Here is a 24,287-nt window from a genome sequence, read left to right as displayed (position 1 = left end):
ATTGTATATGTAGCAGTGACTTCACACTCGATGTTTCCTGTAAATAGCATGAGGGCGCTCTGCCTCCAACAAATATGGCGGCCGGTGACGCTGAGGCGTCCTAGGATGCAGGAAGCGACGTAGTGAGGGCGGAAGCTCTGTTTTCATGCCCTTGGATCCCATGCTGTAAGGCAGAGATGGCTGAGGAATTTCAGACCCGGCTTCAGAATGCGGTGGACTCTATGGTGAAGGGCCTGGAGAGGGAGAATATCAGGAAAATGCAGGTGGGAAGACGCATCTGCAGGAGTAATGTGAATGAGGCCGTATCCCAGGCAGACCTCAGGCTGTAGGGAAACTACAACTCCCAGCATGCCCAGATAGCCGTTTGCTGCCCGAGCATGCTGGGAATTGTAGTCCACAGGACTAGAGTGCTGCTTTTACCCATGTATACCATCTGTATGCTGATGTAGTATTCATTGGAGGCTGGAGCATTAAAGATTACCTGTCGTTATCAAAAATATACACACATATATTTTATTGTAATATCCATTGGTTAAAAATAAAGTGTTTTTCTGGGTGAACAAATTCTGTTCCTACAGCTATTGCCTGTGGGTCTCTATGAGGAGACCAAATGCAGGAAGTGAGGGCGGGACAAGCAGGGATCTGTACTTGTCAATCATCCTGATGTGTGAGCCGGGAGCAGGTCACAGAGCCTCAGTGTACAGAGCCCCGCTTGTCCTCTGCGCACAAACAGTAAATAAACAGTTAAGATAGTAAGAATGTCTATTTTATCACTGCAGCATGTATTTGCACATTGTCACCACTAGAGGTCCTGCGCTTTCTGTCAAAAGTGGTTGTTCACTTGGGAAAAATGAGAGTGTAACTCATCCATAAGGATGCTGGCGTATACCTGCACGATTTCCAGTGTTAAAAAATTGCTCAAAAAGCCCTTGGGCATCATGAAAAGTGGACCATAATTATACTTGGCTTTCTCACTTTCTTTTCTAGTTAGGGCTAGGACAGGCATAGGCAACCTTCGGCACTGCACATGTTTTGGACTACATCTCCCATGATGCACTTACAGCCAAAATGCTGACAAAGCATCTTAGGAGATATAGTCCAAAACCTCTGTAGTGCCGAAGGTTACCTATGCCTGGACTACGACATCATCCTCGTGAACTCTGCTCTGTTTGCCAAAAAGTAAAGACCAGCCTGTCCTTTGACTGTCTGGTTAATGTTTGCTGTGATGTGATTTTGTAGGCATCTGCTGGAATCAGGTCATTTTACTGTAATATTGGATATTTAAAGTGAAATGCTACCTTTTTAAGAAGAACATAATTAAAGGGGTATTCTGGCATTAAGAAAAATGATATATTTCTAGAGCTGGTTAAAAATAGAAAAAAAACCTATACTTGCCTAGTCCTGTGTTTCCCGCAGGTTCTTTTGGGCCCCTTTAAGTCCCCTGACCTCCTGGCTTCTTCCAGCTTTCCAGATGAGCACTTGGTGCAGGACCTGCCCACTCAGCCAATCACTGACTGCTGTGATGTCCTGTCTTGAACAGGTCGTATACCAAGAGCTCGGAAACAGACACTAGGAAACGGAAAGAGAACAGAAAATGCTATAGGTGCCCTAATCAGACCTTAATAGTTTGATACAGTCTCCCTAATATATAAGGGTTTATATGACAATTCATGGAATGGAAATTGTTTAAAGGGAGACTGACAGTTCACCGGCACAAAACTCAAAATAATTTTGGGTTATAGTGCGGGTAAACTGCTTTAAAATGACCAGTCACTCTGTTGTGCCCAGGCTGAAAAAAAAATAATTTGAAAAAAACTTTCACTCCCCTTCCCCCGTAGCGCCACTACAGCTATTCCATCCTCCAGTCCGGTCTTCATCCTTCCTGTGTACTGATCGTCACACTGCGCTCAGCCTATCATCGGCCAAGGCAGGACATCGCTGAAGCCGGTGATAGGCAGAGTGCCGTGTATCTATCTGTGCACAGGAAGAAGGATAAAGACCGGACTGGAGGACAGAACAGCTGTAGCGGCGCAATGGGGGAACAGAGGAAGGTGATAGAAAGTTTATTTTCTTTTTCAGTCTGGGCACAACTGAGATGGAATAGTCTGCAGTAGACTACACCTTTAAATCTGTCTGGTAGGTGCAGAGGTATCTTTGTAAATACCTTTATTCCTAAGCACACATTGGAGGTGGCTTCCCCCACCGGCTTTCACTTCCTAGTGAGAGTGAACAATTTGAACAATGAAGCCGGAGGGGAGCCGGGAAGTGAATATAGATGAGGCAGGGGAGCCCAGCCAGCTGACTCCCCACCTCCAATGTTCTCTGGGGCACATTAGGAATAAAGGTATTTACCAACATAACTTTGCTCCTCCCAAACGGATTTAAGTGAGTGACCCATCATTTTAAAACGGTTCACCCGCAGTATACTGGATTTAGTGCCGGTAAACTATCTGATAGTTTCTTTTTAACCATTTTAAGGGGAACTCTGGTGGAAAAAAATGTTTTCAAATCAACTGGTGCCAGAAAGTTAAACAGATTTGTAAATCACTTTTATTTAAAAATCTTTACCCTTCCAGTACTTATCAGCTGCTGTATGCTACAGATATACTACAGAGAAATTTGTGATGTTCTTTCCAGCCTGAAAACAGTGCTCTCTGCTGACACCTCTGTCTGTGTCAGGAACTGTCCAGAGCAGGAAAGGATTTTTATGGGGATTTGCTTCTAATCTGGACAGTTCCTGACACGGGCAGAGGTGTCAGCAGAGAGCACTGTTGTCAGACAAAAGAAATTCACAAATTTCTCTGTAGTCTACAGCAGCTGTTAAGTACTGGAAGGATTAAGATTTTTTAGTAGAAGTAATTTACAAATCTGTTTAACTTTCCGGCACCAGTTGATTTGAAAACATTTGTTTCCCGGTAGCCATGACAGCACCACCTTAGAGAGGGACTCCAGCCCTAGGGACTGGAAACCTTAGGATAAAAATAACCACCCTCCTCCTCGGCCTCAGTGTGTCTCCTGTCCCTAAGGGTCCCTGTCCCAGGTTTGGTTAAAAATGCTGAGGGTGCACTGGAGCTGATTTAATCCCTGTATAGTCTTGGGGTTCAGGTGGTCCTAACTAGCCTCTCTAGTCTGGGAGTATTGAGCCTGGCTCCACTCTGCCCACTCGTACCTGATGTTGCTGCTGGTGCCGGGGTCTCGCACGGATCCGGGTGGGCAGCGGAGTAACTGAGGAGGTCTTTCCTGTTCCTCCGCACGTGTCTTCTCGTCGCATTGAATGACGCGGAGGAACGCCGGCGCAGGGGGCGTGACCCGGAAGTGACATCAGACGCCGGTGTTTTTTCAGTGCAGAAGTGCGGTCTGATAGTATTTAGACCGCAGCCGGACAGGATTGTATCCTCTGTAGTGGATGCCAGCCAGCAACTGCCAGCATGAGCTCCAAGGAGAACCCCTGAAATGTTCCTGCGGAATCCCCAGCAAAGACTGCGTCCTTGGTAGCCAGCGTACTTGACTGAGTGTATCAATTTAATTTCGGGGATCTTTTTTGTAATATCTGGTTTGGCTTATTTAATTTTTTAGGGGGATGTACCTAGAAAATCATTTAAGAAAATCATCTAAGAAAATCAAACACCTTGAAAATTGTAACATATGTAGATCAAAATTACCGCAGGGTTATGAAAAGATGACTTGCCCATCATGTGTAGCAAAAGTTTTTTCAGCCGAAGTACCTTCTTTATTATCTTCCATGCAAGATTTAATTAGGTTGGAGATACAGAATTCTATGAAAAATGCTTCCAATTCTGCTCCTGCTCCTATGTCACCCCTATAACCACAGTTGTGCAGCTGACGGGTCAGAGGAGGAAGGAATTGCTGTAGAAACAGCTAAATCTGATGAGGATTCATCTTCGGTTGAAGATACCACTTCAGGGAGACCTTTTTTCCAATCTGAAGATACTGATAATCTGATTAAAAATGTTCGGTTAGCCATGAATATTGAGGACCCTAGGGAAGAAAAAATCAATCCAAGACATCATGTTTGAAGGATTAGAACCAAAGAAACATAGAGCCTTTCCCATCCATAGATCTTTATCTGGCTTAATTAAAAAGGAATGTGAAAATCCTGATTAAAAGGTTTTTCTTCCCAGGGCCTTAAAAAGGAAATATCCATTTGACAACACTGAATTGACCGAATGGGAGAAAGTACCAATAATAGATGTAGCCATTTCTAAGGTCTCCAGGAAAGGTGTCTTGCCTTTGGAAGACTTGGGAGTTCTACGCGACCCTATGGATAACAAATCAGAGACTTTTTTTTTCCTGGGAGGCCGCCACAGCCTCTTTTAAACCTAATGTGGCATCTTCTTGGGTTGCCAGGCCTTTGAATCTTTGGCTTGATCAGTTATCTTCAGATATTGATGAATTGTTAAATTCTATTCCCCTAATTAAAAAATCGGCGGCATTTCTGGTAGATGCATCTTTGGATGCTCTTAGGTTATCTGCCAGAACTGCCGCACTGTCTAACTCGGCCCGCAGGGCCTTATGGCTAAAAACCTGGCCTGGTGATATTACTTCAAAAAACAAACCTTCAGGCCTGTGTTAGATGACATCTTAGAAAAGGCAAGGGATAGGAAGAAAATCTTTCCCTTTTTCCCCTTACAGATCTAGATGTTACTCCCCCAATAGGAGATCTAGGGGGCAAGAGCATAGGTCAGAGGATTCTCAAAGGTGGTGTTTCCCCCTCTTCTTCAATAATGTTAAGCTTATTAACTAAGAAGGCTCTTCTGGTCTCTAAAACTACTCCTAACACCCCTTAACACTCCTAACACCCCTTAAAAAAAAAAAAATTCAGAGCTTTAACCCCTTAAGGACCAGGCGTTTTTCGATTTTTGCTCTTTCGTTTTTTCCTCCTTACCTTTAAAAAATCATAACTCTTTAAATTTTGCACCTGAAAATCTGTATTATGGCTTATTATTTGTGCCACCAATTCTACTTTGTGATGATATCGGTCATTTTACCCAAAAAATCTACGGCGAAACGGGAAAAAAATCATTGTGCGACAAAATTGAAAAAATACAGCCATTTTGTAACTTTTGGGGGCTTCCGTTTCTACGTAGTATATTTTTCGGTAAAAATGACACCTAGGGGGACATGTATCATTATTTGTGTATGGTAGAAGCAGTTTACCCCTTTTCCTGAATTCTAAATTATGCGCAGAAGCGCTAAATTTATCAATCAAGTGCATTGAGCTTCATAAATTGCGGGTAAATGTAGTAATCTCCTCAATCCACTCTTTGGAAAATAGAATAGATCATTAAGAGCATCTTGCTACGTTAAGTCCAAGATGGCTTATATTTGCGCAAAAAAACAGCTCTTGCGGCAAAATTTTAGGTGTAAAGGAAAAGTACGCAGTTAATAAATCCATGCGTACTATAGATGTCACTCCAAGGTACCCCGATTCGGCCACATCTGGAGGACATGCTCTACCAAAACGTGCTCAAAAAAAAGGGCTTGCGCAAAATTTTGCGCAAAAAAATACACACAAAACAGGGGTAAAATCTTTGATACATGTCCCCCCTTATCTTTATTCTGTAGGTCCATACGGTTAAAATGATACCCTACTTGTATAGGTTTGATTTTGTCGTACTTCTGGAAAAAATCATAACTACATGCAGGAAAATTTATACGTTTAAAATTGTCATCTTCTGACCCACTATAACTTTTTTATTTTTCCTTGTTCAGGGCGCTATGAGGGTTAATCTTTTGCGCCGTGATCTGAAGTTTTTGTCGGTACCATTTTTGCATTGATCTGACTTTTTGATCGCTTTTTATTAATCTTTTCATGATATAAAAAGTGACCAAAAATACGCTATTTTGTACTTTGGAATTTTTTGGCGCGTACGCCATTGACCGTGCATTTTAATTAGCAGTATATTTTTTTTAATTCGAACATTTCCGCACGCGGCAATACCATATATGTTTATATTTGTTTTTATTTACACAGTTTTTTTTTTTATTATTGGAAATGCCGGGTGATTCAAACTTTTATTAGGGGAAGGGATAATTCAAAGGGTTAAGGATTTTTTTTACACTTTTCTTTTGCAATATTTATAGCCCCCATAGGGGGCTATAACATTGCATTTACTGATCTTTAACACTGTTCAATGCATCTCCATAGGGATGCATTGATCAGTGTTTTCGGCGATTGATTGCTCAAGCCTGGATCTCAGGCTTGAAGCATTCAATCGGCGATCGGACTGCAGGAAGGAAGGTAAGAGACCTTCCTCCTGTAATACAGCTGTTTGGGATGCCACGATTTCACCGCGGCAATCCCGAACCGCTCCCTGAGCTAACCAGCACTTTTTACTTTAACTTTTAGCCGCGTGGCTCAGCTTTGAGCTAAATGATCAATGCCGCGTGCTATTAGCGGCGGGTCCCGGCTTCACTATGACGCCGGGCCCGCCGTGATATGATGCAGGGTCACCGTGGGACCCCGCGTTATATCACGGGAGCGGGACCAAGGACGTACTCATACGTCCTTGGTCCTTAAGGGGTTAAAAAGCTGTGTATCTTACCTTTTTATTTTTGCTCACATGCAATCTCCCAGCAGGAAAAATTGGGTGTTTCCAAACAGGCATGACATCACTGAAGCCTGCTGGGGGACCACTTCTGCCCTCACATGGTTGCAGTGCTGTGATGAATAGAAGACCTCAGGCTCTGTGCATGTTTCAGTCTGTGTTGCTATCAGTCATGCTCTCCTGCAGCTTTCTGTGACAATCTGGGGAGCTTTCACTTTTTGTGCCCCTGACAATCAAGCTCAGTGCAGAGAAACACTACCTGAGTTTGGCCGGGAGGAGACCAAACTCACTATTAATTGGGGCAGGGAATAGAACAGAGCCACCTAGTGGCCATTTTTTATATTACATTTTAAACATAGAAAGTAGTTGTGCTGGGTGTGCTCGATCTGCACGGCGTCTGAGAACTCTAGTCTCATGTAGTCTCCAATAAACTACACCAAGTTTTGCAGAGCAAATGTGGGTACAATATATAGAAGTGGAGACCGTTTTTCAAGGACAACGAATTAATGAATGAGTGAAAATATGTGTGTATCGATGAGATCACTGAAGGAGGATAAAGACAGAAAAGAGAAATAAAAGAACAAAGATACCTGATAGTGATGGATAACAAAGAGGCATGTGCAATAGTAATTACATTTATTTACAAACATTATACAATGTAGAGAGAACAACCAGGCCCTGATACACATATGAATTAAAATAAATAATAATAATGGACACCTGACTAGTGGTATTTTACTGTCAAGTTAAAATAATGTCCCATAGATAATGTCCCATCAATAGTAACACTGCTAGTTTGGCCTATTCAATACTTTCTTTGTAAATGTCACAGTGGGCATTATTCAATGGTACCAACTGTGCATAAAATGCATAAGTCTTATAGTCATTTGCAGAGTTCCTTCTGCTGTGAACCTGTAAACCTTCAGCCCCACATGGCTATACCGCTAAGATGTGAACACTAAGATAACACATCCTAGATCTGAATGAATGAACTAATCGTATGAAATACTTTCGTCTTTACATAGTTGAATGTGCTGACAACAAAATCACACAAAAATGATCAATGGAAATCAAATTTATCAACCCATGGAGGTCTGGATATGGAGTCACACTCAAAATCAAAGTGGAAAACCCCACTACAGGCTGATCCAACGTTATGTAATGTCCTAAAAACAAGTCACAATGAGGGGCAGTAGTGTGTGTGGCCTACACGTGCCTGTATGACCTCCCTACAATGCCTGGGCATGCTCCTGATGAGGTGGCGGATGGTCTCCTGAGGGATATCCTCCCAGACCTGGACTAAAGCATCCGCCAACTCCTGGACTGTCTGTGTTGCAACGTGGCGTTGGTGGATGGAGCGAGACATGAGGCCCCAGATGTGCTCAATCGGATTCAGGTCTGGGGAACGGGCAGGCCAGTCCATAGTATCAATGCCTTCCTCTTGCAGGAACTGCTGACACACTCCAGCCACATGAGGTCTAGCATAGTCTTACATTAGGAGGAACCCAGAGCCATCCTCACCAGCATATGGTCTCACAAGGGGTCTGAGGATTTCATCTCGGTACCTAATGGCTACCTCTGGCAAGCACATGGAGGACTGTGTGGCCCCCAAGAAATATCACCCCACTCCATTACTGACCCACCACCAAACCTGTTATGCTGGAAGATGTTGCAGGCAGCAGAACGTTCTCTACAGCGTCTCCAGGCTCTGTCACGTCTGTCACGTGCTTTCATCTGTGAAGAGCACAGTGTGAATATGCCAATCTTGGTGTTCTCTGGCAAATGCCAAACATCCTGCATGGTCTAGGGCTGCAAGCACAACCCCCCCCCCCACCTGTGGACGTCGGGCCCTCACACCACCCTCATGGAGTCTGTTTCTGGATGTTTGGACACATGCACGTTTGTGGCCTGCTGGAGGTCATTTTGCAGGGCTCTGGCAGTGCTCCTCCTGCTCCTCCTTGCACAAAGGCAGAGGTAGTGGTCCTGCTGCTTGGTTGTTGCCCTCCTACGGCCACCTCCACTTCTCCTGATGTCCCCCTTGTAGACAGCAGGTCCCCCCCCCCATAAACAGCAGGCCCAAATCCCCCCCCCCCCCGTAGACATCAGGCCCCCCATTGTAGACAGCATGCCCCTCTGTAGACATTAGTAGCTCTGGCAGTGCTCCTCCTGCTCCTCCTTGAACAAAGGCGGAGGTAGCGGCCCTGCTGCTGGGTTGTTTCCCTCCTACAGCCTCCTCCTGATGTACTGGCCTGTCTCCTGGTAGTGCCTCCATGCTCTGGACACTAAGTTGACAGACACAGCAAACCTTCTTGCCGCAGCTTGCATTGATGTGCCATCCTGGATGAGCTGCACTACCTGAGCCACTTGGGTGAGTTGTAGACTCCGTCTCATGCTACCGCTAGGGTGAAAGCTCCACCAGCAAAAAGTGACCAAAACATCAGCCAGGAAGCATAAGAACTGAGATGTGGTCTGTGGTCACCTGCAGAACAACTCCTTTATTAGGGGGTGTCTTGCTAATTGCCTATAATTTCTACCTGTTGTCTGTTCCATTTGCACAACAGCATGTGAAATTGATTGTAAATCAGTGTTGGTTCCTGAGTTGACAGTGGGATTTCCTCACAGATTTTACACAACCCATCAGAACCAGTTCTTGGCGGAACCAACCCACAACCAAGCATTAACTCTACAAACTCAAATGGAACAAAAAAAGAAAGTACACAGTCACGGCCCAAGTACACCAACAAGGATTACTTGAAGGATACCCCTGACATCATTAGAACAGTTGAAGGCCTAAAATGGCATAAAGTTTGGTAACTATGTACTCTGGATGTGAGTGCATTGTATACTTGCATTGATCACGATCAAGGGCTTCAAGCCGACTTCTATTTTTTAAACAGAATTGGGAGACCTGGCACCTTTTACAGACCGGCTTTTTAATAGAAAATATGAATTTCATTTTATCACTCAGTTATTGTTTAACAAACATTTTATATCGCCAGAGAATAGGCACCGCCATGGGGACCAGATTTTGCGCCCAGTTACGCAAATTTATTTATGGGCTTTTGGGAGAAGAACCACGTTACCCTTCCACATTGGCGCAAATCTGGTCCTATGGCGCAGATAAATTGATGATATTTTTATGATTTGGAGAGGCACTGAAGACCAACTGAAAACCTTTTTATCTGCTCTTAACCACAATAATTTTAACTCTGTTTTTACCCCACAAACCAGATGCACACACGTGGAATTTTTAGACCTTACAATCAAGGTTATGGATGATAAATTAGAGTGTGAAACATATATGAAACCCACCGCCAAGAACTCTTTTATTTTATATAACAGCTGCCACTTACCACAATGGCTTCTTAATGTTCTACAGGGTCCGTATAGGAGACTTAAACAAAATTGTACAAACGAGACGGACTTTGAAGTAGAAGCTCAGAAGATGACAGAGGACTTTAGAGAAAAACAGTATCCTCAGAAACTCCTAACTCAATCTTTAGAATCAAGAAACAAAACAGAGAGGATTACTACATGCAAGAAACCACAAAAGAAGAATGAGGAACAAACCATCAAACTGATCCTACCGTACAACAACCAACATAAAAAGGTAGAACAGATCAAGAAATACTGGCCTTTACTAAAACAGGACAAAACACTAGCACCAATACTGACAAACCAAAGCAAAAATCATTTACACCCACAACCAAGTAACCTACCTTGGAAGCAGCAGAAACACAGTTGGGAACTTGGTTGACCATGAAAAGCTTTTATAAATGTGGCAAGTGCAATAACTGCAAGTCTACAAACTCCTTAAGAAAAATAGACAGTCATTTCCAACCAATCACTGAAAAAAATGAACTATCTCATCCAATTTAGTTAGTTTTCAAACCAAAAACAGACAAAAATAGCTAAAAATTTAACAACCTTTATTAGAAAATCTTAAAACCTATAACATTAATAACTATAAGATCAGTAATCATACAGAGTCAGGAGTCTCAAATAGAAAGACTCTTCTGTGGGTCAATCCCCAAATTACACCCGACATGTTTCTCCGTATAACTATTACAGCTACGGTTCATCAGGGGTTCCTTACTGTGTACCAGACATAGAGTGGAGATCCAGATATTACAAATGATTCCATTCCATATAGCGGACATACACATAAGCAGGTAACAAACAGATACAATAATATAGCAAGTATAGAGGAATCATTTCCAAAAGCAACTCGTATACGTCCACTATCACTGCATTTCTTACATGTAATAGCACATCCGTTATTTTCATGATTACCTGTCCATGCAAGCTTCAATATATTGGGGGAACAAAAAGGGGCCTAAAGAAAAGGATCAGTGAACACATTTACAATACCAGAATAGGTTTTGACTAACACTCTCTATCAAGTCACTTTAAGGAAATCCATAACAACGACCCATCAGGAATGTCGTTTACAGCCTTAAAGTTGATTAAGAAAGATTGAGAGTAAAATGATTTATGATAAAAACAAGAAGATGTCAAGCGCAGGTAGATGCAGAATGTTGCTTTATTCGGTATAAAACTTCACGACATGGAAGGGTGACGCGACATGGAAGGGTGACGCGACATGGAAGGGTGACGCGACATGGAAGGGTGACGCGTTTCGTTTTCGCCTTAGGCCCGACGCCAGGGCCGAAACGCGTCACCCTTCCATGTCTTGCATGTCGTGAAGTTTTATACCGAATAAAGCAACGTTCTGCATCTACCTGTGCTGGACATCTTCTTGTTTGTATCTACGTATCCAGGCGCTGCCCACGCCAGTCCGGGCGCATTCGGGCCGGGGAAAGTAGCTGGACACCACCTAACTCACGTAAAATGATTTATGACTTTAAAACGTTAGCGCCTTTTTGGAATGAATGCAGATCTAGAACTATTCGGCTTTTTAACCTAGATTTGCATAATATTCCAGGCACTTTTTTATATATATTTTTTTATACATATATAATCCTTATGCTTATTGGAATAGTTACATTCTAAACATTATACTTATTTATTTGTTCACTGTCAAATATTCCTTCCACCATTTCACAATGTTATCCAATTCCCCTTTCCATCATTATCATCTGTGGCCATCACCTGCATTAATAGCCACCCAGCTATATCTATTACACTATATTTACTCTCTATATTGGCTCTCTATTATACGATACATATAACCATTGGATCCACCAAACTATGGTCTCAGACACCAACTTTAAGATTTTCTCTCATTACCTTTTTTATTTTATTTTATTTTTTTGTATATATTTTAAAAATTTCAAATTCTTGGATTTTTTTTATATACCGGTATTTATATATATTTTTTGATTGATTTTTTTTTCTTCTACCGGTTGGTTACATATACACTTATCCCCCACATGCGCTATTATATCTACCGTATATACTCGAGTATAAGCCGACCCGAGTATAAGCCGAGACCCCTAATTTCAACCCAAAATCCCAGGAAAAGTTATTGACTCGAGTATAAGCCTAGGGTGGGAAATACCTCATCCCCTTGTCATCATCCAGACCCGTCATTAACATCCTCATCATCATCCCCTTGTCATCATCCCACACATCCCCCCTTCATCATCCCACACATCCCCCCCCCTTCATCATCCCCTTATCATCCCACACATCCCCCCTTCATCATCCCCTTGTCATCATCCCACACATCCCCCATTGTCATCATCCCACACATCCCCCCCTTCATCATCCCCTTATCATCCAGCACATCCCCCCTTCATCATCCCCTTGTCATCATCCCACACATCCCCCCTTGTCATCATCCCACACATCCCCCCCTTCATCATCCCCTTATCATCCAGCACATCCCCCCTTCATCATCCCCTTAACATCCCACACATCCCCCCTTCATCATCCCCTTGTAATCATCCCACACCCCCCCCTTCATCATCCCCACACCCCCCCTTCATCATCCTCTTCTCATCATTCGCCCTCAGTGGTCTTCAACCTGCGGACCTCCAGAGGTTTCAAAACTACAACTCCCAGCAAGCCCGGGCAGCCATCGGCTGTCCGGGCTTGCTGGGAGTTGTAGTTTTGAAACCTCCGGAGGTCCGCAGGTTGAAGACCACTGCGGCCTTCAACATCATCCAGCCCCCTCTCACCCCCCTTTAGTTCTGAGTACTCACCTCCGCTCGGCGCTGGTCCGGTCCTGCAGGACTGTCCAGAGAGGAGGTGGTCCGGTGAGGAGGTGGTCCGGGCTGCTATCTTCACCGGGGGCGCCTCTTCTCCGCGCTTCCGGCCCGGAATAGAGGCGTTGCCTTGACAATGACGCAGAAGTACGTTGGCAATGAACGCACCTCTGCGTCGTTGTCACGGCAACGTGACTATTCTGAGGCCGGGCCCGAAGCGCTTAGAAGAGGCCTCCCCGGTGAAGATAGCAGCCCGGAACCAGTATTCCACCGGACCACCTCCTCACCGGACAGTCCTGCAGCACCGGACCAGCGCCGAGCAGAGGTGAGTACTCAGAACTAAAGAGGGGGCTGGATGATGTTGAAGGCCGCAGTGGTCTTCAACCTGCGGACCTCCGGAGGTTTCAAAACTACAACTCCCAGCAAGCCCGGACAGCCGATGGCTGCCCGGGCTTGCTGGGAGATGTAGTTTTGAAACCTCTGGAGGTCCGCAGGTTGAAGACCACTGCGGGTGGGGGAGTTCACTCGAGTATAAGCCGAGGGGGGTGTTTTCAGCACGAAAAATCGTGCTGAAAAACTCGGCTTATACTCGAGTATATACGGTACATCTAATACTGAACTCACTTATCTAAATTCTCTGACTCCCTTTTCTCTCTCCAGCTATTCTCTTTTGTTTATTTTGTTTGGATCCTGTCAATCCGGATCCAGGTCTTATCCATGAACCACCTAGAATACCCAGGTGCAGGAATCTAGATCAGATTTTCCCTGGAGATCTAATTAACTCACAGCCTATATATACCATCATACTCACATACGGACAGAGTGATCACTGAGGAAGAGCTATGAAGGCTTGAAACGCGTCTGACCTAATCTTTGGACACTTTCCCACCAACACTGCTATATCCTGTTGAACAACAGACCTGCCGACCTACGATTTGAATCTCTCACAGCAGTTTGGAATTGGCACGCGCCCCCACGAGGAATCCAGACCTAACCATAGACTCCTGCATCTGCTCATACATGCTGTGCCCAGGACATTGGCCCGAGAGCGCACAAGTATCGCGGAGATTGCAGACATACCAAGAGCGAAGAAAAACGCTACCACGCCACCAGCGCTACTCCAGTGAGAGGTACATAGTACCATTACATTTTAAAGTGTTCCCTTTATAAAAAAAAAAATAAAGGGAACACTTAAACAACACAATGTAACTCCAATCTTTTTATTTGCTTTGGTAGTGGCTTTTTCTGCTCCATGTCTGAGCTGGAATAAATTTAGTAGGTTTTTTTCATGTGATGCGACTTTTTTGCGACTTTCGCACTTGATAAATCTCTGACCACTGCAAGTCAAAAATCACTTTTTGCTTTGGTAGGCAAGTCTCTTTTTTTATGTTTAGGGCACTGCACAATCAAAAAGTCGCAGAAAAAAGAGAGTAGTCACAACCTACTAAATGCTTTGATAAATGTCCCCCATAGAGTTTCTAGCAGCTACGTCTTCAAATATATACACTGCTCAAAAAAAATAAAGTGAACGCTTAAAAAGCACAATGTAACACTTCTGTGAAATCACACTGTCCACTCAGGAAGAAACACTGATTGACAATCAATTTCACATGCTGTTGTGCAAATGGAACAGACAACAGGTGGAAATTATAGGCAATTAGCAAGACACCCCTAATAAAGGAGTGGTTCTGCAGGTGTGGCCACGGACCACTTCTCAGTTCCTATGCTTCCTGGCTGGTTTTGGTCACTTGAATGCTGGCGGTGCTTTCACTCTAGTGGTAGCATGAGTCTACAACCCATACAAGTGGCTCAGGTTGTGCAGCTCATCCAGGATGGCACATCAATGCAAGCTGTGGCAAGAAGGTTTGCTGTGTCTGTCAGCGTAGTGTCCAGAGCATGGAGGCGCTACCAGGAGACAGGCCAGTACATCAGGAGACGTGGAGGAGGCCGTAGGAGGGCAACAACCCAGTAGCAGGACCGCTACCTCTGCCTTTGTTCAAGGAGGAGCAGGAGGAGCACTGCCAGAGCTACTAATGTCTACAGGGGAGCCTGCTGTCTACAAGGGGGAGGGGGGGAGCCTGCTGTCTACAAGGGGGACCTGCTGTCTACAAGGGCGGGTGGGGGGCTGTGTTCTACAGGGGGGCTGCTGCTAATGTCTGCAAGGGGATACTACCTAATATTAAAGACAATCTTACAGCAGAGTCACCTGCACTAACTTGAATTTATATGTAGATAGTGCAGGTGACCTGGTTTCTACCGCTGCTCACCATGTGGTCATCGGTCTCCCGCCAATGCAAACTCTTTCTTCTGCCCAATGGAGAAGAGAGAAATCTTGGCTCATACTACAGCAGCCGCCTCCATTGTACACAACAAGGAACCCACATATCATACGGTAAACAGCGCCAGAAACCGGGTCACCCTGGTGTCAGATTCCCTTTAAAATAAAAGTACTCGTACTTGGTATCGGCGAGTACTAGAATTAAAGTATCGGTACACGTACTCTGTCTTTAAGAAAAAATGGTATCGGGACATCCCTATTTACTTTAATTCATATGTGTATTTGAGAGCCACCAGAAAAAAAATAAAATACCCTAGACACCTCCAAAATCTTATAGAAAGTCTTCCCTGAAAAGTGGAAGCTGTTATAAGGGGACCAGCTCCATGTTTATGCAATATAAAAAGGAGGTCCCAGCACTCACCGATGCAAGCAAATTGATGATTTATTGTATATCCAAGTCACAGGACGCGTTTCGGAACTTAGCCTTCCACAGCAGAGGAAGGCTAAGTGCCGAAATGCATCCTGTGACTTGGATATACAATAAATCATCAATTTTCTTGCATCGGTGAGTGCTGGGACCTCCTTTTTATATTGCATTACAATTTTTTCCTCGTGCACCACCACCACCACTCAGATAGTGCCGACCATTTCTTTACCAGCTCCACGTTTATGTCTGGACTTAAAATTGGATGTCCTGTTGCTGTGCTGTTGTCCAGATGGTATATGACTGGTGGAGATCGGACTAGTTAACCTAAGAACAAACGTGCTGGCCGACACCTTCAAGACCAGTGCACCAGCATAGAGAATGGGGCTATGAAAGGGGAACTGTGTCCTTATTCAGGGCATTTTTAGGGGTCCCAGCAGAAGTTTTTTCTGTTGGTGAATTGTCCTAAAAGGCTTTATTTATAGGTTTAATATTCTACTCAAGCATGTATTTGATAGGTTGAAGAAGTTGACTCCATTCTTCTTTGTCTTGTAGATGAAGATGTTCCAGTGTAGTGCCCAGTGCTGTGACAATGACAAGGCCTCTATGCAGCAGGTGCACAACTGCATAGAGCGCTGCCATGCCCCCCTCGCACAAGCACAGAGTCTGGTCACCAATGAGCTGGAGAGATTTCAGGTAAGTTATGTACATAGATAAGTGTTTCCCAACCAGAGTGCCTTCAGCTGTTGCAAAATTACAACTCCCAGCATGGCCGAACAGCCAAAGGCATGCTGGGAGCTGTAGTTTTGCAACAGCTAGAAGCACTCTGGTTGGGAAACACAGACATAGATGGATACTATGAAATGTCATGTCAAAGCTGTTTTTGTAGAATCCAGTAGAGGGCAGCAAATCTCCACCGTAACATACATGTTCCTGGTCACCAAAACGATACTATATACCAGTGGTCTTCAACCTGCGGACCTCCAGATGTTGCAAAACTACAACTCCCAGCATGCCCGGACAGCCGTTGGCTGTCCGGGCATGCTGGGAATTGTAGTTTTGCAACATCTGGAGGTCCGCAGTTTGAAGACCACTGCTATATACAATAAGTGAATTCAAGGATTGTATATACCAGAGTAAGAACACATAATAAGATATAGCATAGTAATTAACTCTTTCCTGGCCCTTTGGTGTTTTTTCTCCCCTCATCGTCCTCTGGTGTATCAGCTGGTCCTCTGGGTGGTTGCGTGTGCACACATGTGTAGTGCCTCTCTTGCTGGAGGACCAGCTGATACCGCATCAGTCCTGGTAACGTGTTACTACGTCAACACCAACTTTATTTATATACTTTTATTAGAAGGCTGTGTTCACATGGTGTAAAATTCAGAAGAACACCAAAAGGGGTTATCCTGGTTTCGGCCGGTGAGAGCGTCCTATGCAGTTCTGCGTTTGCTCCTCCACTCAGCTGTCCGAGGATACATTGAGAGGAAGGGAAGGCAGAGCAGGGCAGAAGGCGGCCAGGACGCAACTCTGCACCTCCCTCGTCTCCTCGCACCTCCCCCAGCTCCGCTCCTGTCAGCGGTCATTGTGTATATCATGACTTAGGGACTTGAATATGCACAGTAGTGTTCATATATACATCCTCCTGGCATGAATACTACTGTGCATATCTACGTCATCAGTTGTCGGTAGAATAAATCTTATTAAGATGGTATATATGCCCCGACTTCTCTATCTGCTCCATAATTCCCCGGTCTGACCATCTTCTAGGGGGAGATTTATCAAAACCTGTCCAGAGGAAAAGTTGCTGAGTTGCCCATAACAACCAATCAGATCACTTCTTTCATGTTTCAGAGGCCATTTCAAAAATGAAAGTAGTAATCTGATTGGTTGCTATGGGCAACTAAGGAACTTTTCCTCTGGGCAGGTTTTGATAAATCTCCCCTCTAATCTTTTTTCAAAAATTAAGTCATTTTAGAGATTTGATATGGAACTGATGGAAACCCAAACTTAAATTTAGAAAATCTTCAAAGACTTAAAGATGAGGGCAGTTTGGCTCTTCCTAACCCCTGGCTTTATTTCTGTCAACTGGTGCCAGAAAGTTAAACAGATTTGTAAATGACTTCTATTAAAAAAAATCTTAATCCTTCCAGTACTTTTTAGCAGCTGTATGCAACAGAGGGAATTCTTTGCTTTTTGAATTTCTTTTGTCTTGTCCACAGTGCTCTCTGCGGACACCTGATGCCGGTATCGGGAACTGATGTCAGGATGCCCGTAACAGGAAAATCCCCATGGCAAACCTCTCTTTCTCTGGACAGTTCCCGACACAGACAGGTGTCGAGCAGAGAGCACTGTGTGGACAAGACCAAAAAGAAATTCAAAAAGAAAAGAATTTCCTCTGTAGCATACAGCCGCTAAAAAGTACTGGAAGGGTAAAGATTTTTTTAATAGAAGTCATTTACAAATCTATTGCAAAAAAATAGCTTATACCTCTAGGGCCTCACCAAATGGTGCATAATGATGAGGGTGGAAATAAATTGAAATGTAACAGCGTTGATCCTAAAATAATTTGTTAATTGATTAAAATATTAAAATGAATAACAAATTAACACATTAGACCAGTCTAATGTGTTAATTTGTTATTCATTTTAATATTTTAATCAATTAAAAATTATTTTAGGATCAACGCTGTTACATTTCAATTTATTTCCACCCTCATCATTATGCACCATTTGGTGAGGCCCTAGAGGTATAAGCAATTTTTTGCAATTTATTGTTATTTTGGTTGCCGGTGGGGTCCGGCTATAGCTTACAATTACCTCGATCCTTCTGTTGTGAGCTGCACCTAATTTTAAGTTTTTCATTTACAAATCTGTTTAACTTTCTGGCACCGGTTAATTAAAAAAATTACCCCTTTTTAAGGACATTTATGGACCCTTTTTTAAGAGGAATACCTCCTTCCACAAAGTTTTTTTTTTCTTTCAGTACTTGCAGCTAAAGCATGCTGTTAGTGAAAGGCCCCATTTACCTTTATTAATGACTTGGCATTGGACCTGATGTGGATATCCGTTCCTCTGGTTTTATTTCCAAACTGTATAATCTTTTGCATGTGAAATATCTAGAACGTTATAAAGTCCCAGCCTTCTCGAAATCTGATGCAATTATTACAACCGGTGAGCAGTGGGAATCAGTTTTAAAGGCTGCCAAAACTAATCATTGGAAGAGAGCGGCCGGTTATCTCAGATCTATACTTTATACAGGACACATCAAACCCCTCTTTTTCTTTATAAAATTGGTTTCAAACGAGACTGGAATTGCCCAAGCTGTTCCCTACCAGAGGTAGATCTTCTGCATATGTTGTGGAGTTGTACTCACCTAGGAAGATATTGCTCCTCCATTCTCTGTATTATTGGGGATATATTTTGGGTAACAAATACTAGTGAACCTAAAGTTTGTATTTAGTATATTTGGATGATCTTCCTCTTGAACCAAATTTTAAGGTTGTGGTAGGCCGTTTATTATAAATCGCCAAAAACCTGCTTGCCCAATTCTGGAAAGACAGCAATCCCCCCCCCCCAACAATTATGCAATTTCTTCCTAAGATGGACGTTGTCCTAAGTTGGGAAAAGACTTTGGGGGACATTTATCAAAGCATTTAGTTTATTTATTTATTTTTTGCTTAAAATTGTTGCAAAAAACTTGCATGCGCGACTACTCTATTTTTTGTGCGACTTTGCTTGTGCAGTGCCTTAAGCAAAAAGAAAAGAAACTTTCTTACCAAAGCAAAAAGTGATTTTTGACTTGCAGTGGTCAGAGATTTAGCAAATGCAAAAGTCGCATCACATGAAAAAACCTACTAAATTTACTCCAGCTCAGACATGGGGCAGAAAAAGCCTCTACCAAAGCAAAAAAAGAAAAAAAAAAATGCTTGCGTGAAAGAAATTTATCAACAGGCTGAAACCAGTTGATAAATAAGTTGAACATAAGCAAAAAAAAAAAAATAAGCTAAAAAGAACTAAAAAAAAGGAATATATATGCAAACATTGATAAATGTCCCCCTATATGCTTAAAAAGAAACATGGGTTCAAACTACAATATCTAAAAGATATTGGTAGCTAGATATATGGCTTGACAGACATAAATCATAGCATTGCTATATAAAATTCACTACCTCCATTTTTTTTCTCTCTAACCAACTGCAGCGTTAGAATTTGTGCTGATCCCTGTTGTGCTCTCCTGTGAGTTCTTTTAACAGCTTGTCTCAATAGAAATGTCTAATTATACATATTAACTTTTTTTTTTTGGTCACCATATGTTTTCCATGCTCTAACAGATTACAGAGACTACAAAAGATAGGATAGAATAGGATTTGATATCATGCGTGGAGAAACAAAGACTGTCGCACTCACCGGTCCAGTATAAAACTTCTTTATTGAAGACTAGTCAGCGGGTGTACGGATCAGCATAGCGGGAGCGTCTCCACGGGCCGGATGGTATCAGTTTCGTGTGCTGAGCACACTTCGTCTGCCGGATCAGCATAGCGGGAGCGTCTCCACTGGACGGATGGTATCCGTTTGGTGTGCTGAGCACACTTCGTCTGCCGGATCAGCATAGCGGGAGCGTCTCCACGGGCCGGATGGTATCAGTTTCGTGTGCTGAGCACACTTCGTCTGCCGGATCAGCATAGCGGGAGCGTCTCTACGGGACGGATGGTATCAGTTTTGTGTGCTGAGCACACTTCCTCTGCCGGATCAGCATAGCGGGAGCGTCTCTACGGGACAGATGGTATCAGTTTCGCGTGCTGAGCACACTTCGTCTGCCGGATCAGCATAGCGGGAGCGTCTCCACGGGACAGATGGTATCAGTTTTGTGTGCTGAGCACACTTCGTCTGCCGGATCAGCATAGCGGGAGCGTCTCCACGGGACGGATGGTATCCGTTTGGTGTGCTGAGCACACTTCGTCTGCCGGATCAGCATAGCGGGAGCGTCTCCACGGGCCGGATGGTATCAGTTTCGTGTGCTGAGCACACTTCGTCTGCCGGATCAGCATAGCGGGAGCGTCTCTACGGGACGGATGGTATCAGTTTTGTGTGCTGAGCACACTTCCTCTGCCGGATCAGCATAGCGGGAGCGTCTCTACGGGACAGATGGTATCAGTTTCGCGTGCTGAGCACACTTCGTCTGCCGGATCAGCATAGCGGGAGCGTCTCCACGGGACGGAATGTATCTGTTTCGTGTGCCGAGCACACTTCGTCTGCCGGATCAGCATAGCGGGAGCGTCTCCACGGGACGGAATGTATCTGTTTCGTGTGCCGAGCACACTTCGTCTACCGGATCAGCATAGCGGGAGCGTCTCCACGGGACGGATGGTATCTGTTTTGTGTGCTGAGCACACTTCGTCTGCCGGATCAGCATAGCGGGAGCGTCTCCACGGGACGGATGGTATCTGTTTCGTGTGCCGAGCACACTTCGTCTGCCGGATCAGCATAGCGGGAGCGTCTCCACGGGACGGATGGTATCCGTTTGGTGTGCTGAGCACACTTCGTCTGCCGGATCAGCATAGCGGGAGCGTCTCCACGGGACGGATGGTATCAGTTTTGTGTGCTGAGCACACTTCGTCTGCCGGATCAGCATAGCGGGAGCGTCTCCACGGGACGGATGGTATCCGTTTGGTGTGCTGAGCACACTTCGTCTGCCGGATCAGCATAGCGGGAGCGTCTCCACGGGCCGGATGGTATCAGTTTCGTGTGCTGAGCACACTTCGTCTGCCGGATCAGCATAGCGGGAGCGTCTCTACGGGACGGATGGTATCTGTTTTGTGTGCTGAGCACACTTCGTCTGCCGGATCAGCATAGCGGGAGCGTCTCCACGGGACGGATGGTATCTTTCGTGTGCTGAGCACACTTCGTCTGCCGGATCAGCATGGCAGGAGCGTCTCTACGGGACCGAAGGTATCAGTTTCGTGTGCCGAGCACACTTCGTCTGCCGGATCAGCATAGCGGGAGCGTCTCCACGGGACGGATGGTATCAGTTTCGTGTGCTGAGCACACTTCGTCTGCCGACGCTCCATTGGAGCGTTGGCAGACTAAGTGTGCTCAGCACACGAAACGGATACCATCCGTCCCGTGGAGACGCTCCCGCTATTCTGATCCGTACATCCGCTGACTAGTCTTCAATAAAGAAGTTTTATCCTGGACCGGTGAGTGCAACATTCTTTGTTCCTCCACGCTTGATATCTGCCTTACTCTATTTGTGTCCGCACCGCTGCAGGTCCCGTATTTGGTTCCCACCCAGTCAGCTTGGTCCGCATGTATCTAGCTACACCTGTGCTCCTTTTGAAGTGCCGGCTACTGCACTCCTGTTTGCTGCTAGAATAGGATTAGATAGGAATAGGTTGATTCGTTGAACAACTATTTAGTTTCATCCATATTGATTTGTACAGTTTTTCATACTGGCCATACCTGATCAATGACAGCAGGAATGGTGGAAACCCCACTGTGCGATTGGGACAGCAGACTCCCCATTGAATATAATGGGCTTTTAAGGGGTTCTCCCTTGTTTATACAGTTTTTTGTTATTACGTTTGTGTGTTATGTGTGTATAAGTGTTTTTTTATGTGTGTTGTGATTATGTATATATGTATTTTCTTACCTTTTGTGAAGATCCGGAAGCTGGCCCCTTTTTCTTCCAGTGGGTTGCTGTGTAACCTCGGCCTCCGCCATGTTGTGTTTGGTAAGTGGGATGTCGGGGGGTGTGTTCTTGCTTCTGTCCTTCCTATCTTCTGACATCCGAGGCGAATCTTTTCTTCCTGTTTCTTCCGTGGCTCAGCGACGAATCTGCGGCCTCTTCCGGCGCATGCGCAGATAGTTTTTTTTTTTTTTTTTTTTACCAATAAAGTTTTTTTTTGTCTAATTGACAAACTGTCTGTGCATGCGCGAGTACGCAAGTGCTACGCTAACAGCGTAACGTATGTTAGGTCTACGCTAATAGCGTAGCTTCGCCTAAGCGCAGACACTTTGTCAATTTGACAAAAAATACTTTATTGGTAAAAAAACAAACAAACTACCTGCGCATGCGCCGGAAGAGGCCGCAGATTCGCCGCTGAGCCACGGAAGAAACAGGAAGAAAAGATTTGCCTCGGACGTCAGAAGATAGGAAGGACAGAAGCAAGAACACACCCCCCCGACATCCCACTTACCGAACACAACATGGCGGAGGCCGAGGTTACACAGCAAGCCACTGGAAGAAAAAGGGGCCAGCTTCCGGATCTTCACAAAAGGTAAGAAGATACATATATACATAATCACAACACACATAAAAAAAAACACATACTTATACACACATAACACACAAACATAATAACAAAAAACAGTATAAACAAGGGAGAACCCCTTTAAATTTTGCAGAGTTTCCGAGATGAATATTTTCACGAAATTCCGCTCGGAAATTCTGCTGTGTGGACATAGCTTAAGATTGTTATTTCATTCACATAAACTACATTGAAAAATTACCCTAAGTTCATGTTCTCCTCCCCCTAGGATCGCCTGGGCCGCTGTACAATGCACTGCAATGACAAAGCTAAGGATGCCTTTGATTCTGGAAGTAAGGAGTCACAAGCTAGAGCTCAGCTGGAGAACTGTGTGATGAAGTGCGCCGAAGATCACATGAACCTCATCCCCAGCATGACTAAGAAGTTAAAGGATGCTTTAGCTGAAGCGGACAGAAAGACCTCCTAAAGATGTGTTCATGAGATTGTAATAGAAGTAAACCTGTCTGCTGCAGGCTCGGAGCACATCCCTGGCCCCGCTGATGATTTCGGATAAAATGACTAGGACCACCCTGTCCATGGTTTAGTCAGATGTGCACAGTTCAGAGCCCACCAGTCCTATCTAATGGTCCTGCCTTCATTTGGAAAATTTCAAAATCATTTTTTTTTCTCCTCCTCCCGTGGTGGAATCTCTAAAACTGAGGAAGTAATATATGGACTTTTCAGTTGTGATGACTGTGATAGCAATGTACAATGTGGTCAATTCATATTTTCAATGTCACAATTGGAGATCAGAAGAACGATGATCCAGCACTTGAAATACCAAAAAGCTTTATTGAAGATCACTGGACACAGGTAAAACTGACCATACCAGCAGACGCGTTTCGAGCGCTTGCGCTCGAAACGCGTCCGATGGTATGGTCGGTTTTACCTGTGTCCAGTGATCTTCAATAAAGCTTTTTCATATTTCAAGTGCTGGATCTTCGTTCTTCTGTTCTACTTTGGAGTGTCCTGCCGGGCACACATCCGTGTTCTATTAGGAGGTGGTGAGCTGGAGTTCTTCATTCGTTTGTTTGCACAATTGGAGATCCATCAAATGAAGTGATCCATAAAAAATTGTAATCTGGTTTTATTTTTGTTTAAAGGAGTTTTCTGGTCTTTTAAAAATGTTGTGCAAATGGTTTCCATGCAGTAATATTAATGTGCTATTTGTAGCTGAGATGCCACTGTAAGACATCCGCTCAAGAAGTCACATGACCTTGCTTGTGTCTCATCCCATACTCTTCACTACTCCCTGTTTAAAGGGGTATTCCAGGAAAAAACTTTTTTATATATATATATATATATATATATATATATCAACTGGATCCAGAAAGTTAAACAGATTTGTAAATTACTTCTATTAAAAAATCTTAATCCTTTCAGTACTTAAGAGCTTCTGAAGTTAAGGCTGTTCTTTTCTGTCTTAAGTGCTCTCTGATGACACCTGTCTCGGGAACCGCCCAGTTTAGAAGCAAATCCCCATAGCAAACCTCTTCTAAACTGGGCGGTTCCTGAGACACGTGTCATCAGAGAACAC

The 24,287-nt window shown here is 44.2% G+C and overlaps 1 protein-coding gene across 1 annotated transcript; it reads left to right on the top strand.

The window, feature by feature from the left end:
• The first annotated feature begins 30 nt into the window (after positions 1-30).
• FAM136A (family with sequence similarity 136 member A) lies at positions 31-23,540 on the top strand. Its single transcript, XM_056571453.1, has 3 exons — positions 31-263; positions 15,997-16,137; positions 22,980-23,540. Exons 1-3 carry the CDS (start codon positions 177-179, stop codon positions 23,175-23,177), a joined length of 426 nt encoding a protein of 141 aa, XP_056427428.1. The 5' UTR covers positions 31-176; the 3' UTR covers positions 23,178-23,540.
• The last annotated feature ends 747 nt before the right edge of the window (positions 23,541-24,287 follow it).

The sequence above is a fragment of the Hyla sarda genome, chromosome 4, assembly GCF_029499605.1.
Source record: "Hyla sarda isolate aHylSar1 chromosome 4, aHylSar1.hap1, whole genome shotgun sequence".
NCBI lineage: Eukaryota > Metazoa > Chordata > Amphibia > Anura > Hylidae > Hyla > Hyla sarda.
This window is presented reverse-complemented; position numbering and strand designations above follow the sequence as displayed.

Excerpts from the sequence above, each read along its gene's own strand:
- FAM136A (XM_056571453.1), top strand. The coding sequence starts at position 177 with ATGGCTGAGGAATTTCAGACCCGGCTTCAGAATGCGGTGGACTCTATG. Across the intron at positions 264-15,996 it reads AGAATATCAGGAAAATGCAG|ATGAAGATGTTCCAGTGTAG; the intron begins GTGGGAAGACGC and ends TTTGTCTTGTAG. Across the intron at positions 16,138-22,979 it reads ATGAGCTGGAGAGATTTCAG|GATCGCCTGGGCCGCTGTAC; the intron begins GTAAGTTATGTA and ends TCCTCCCCCTAG.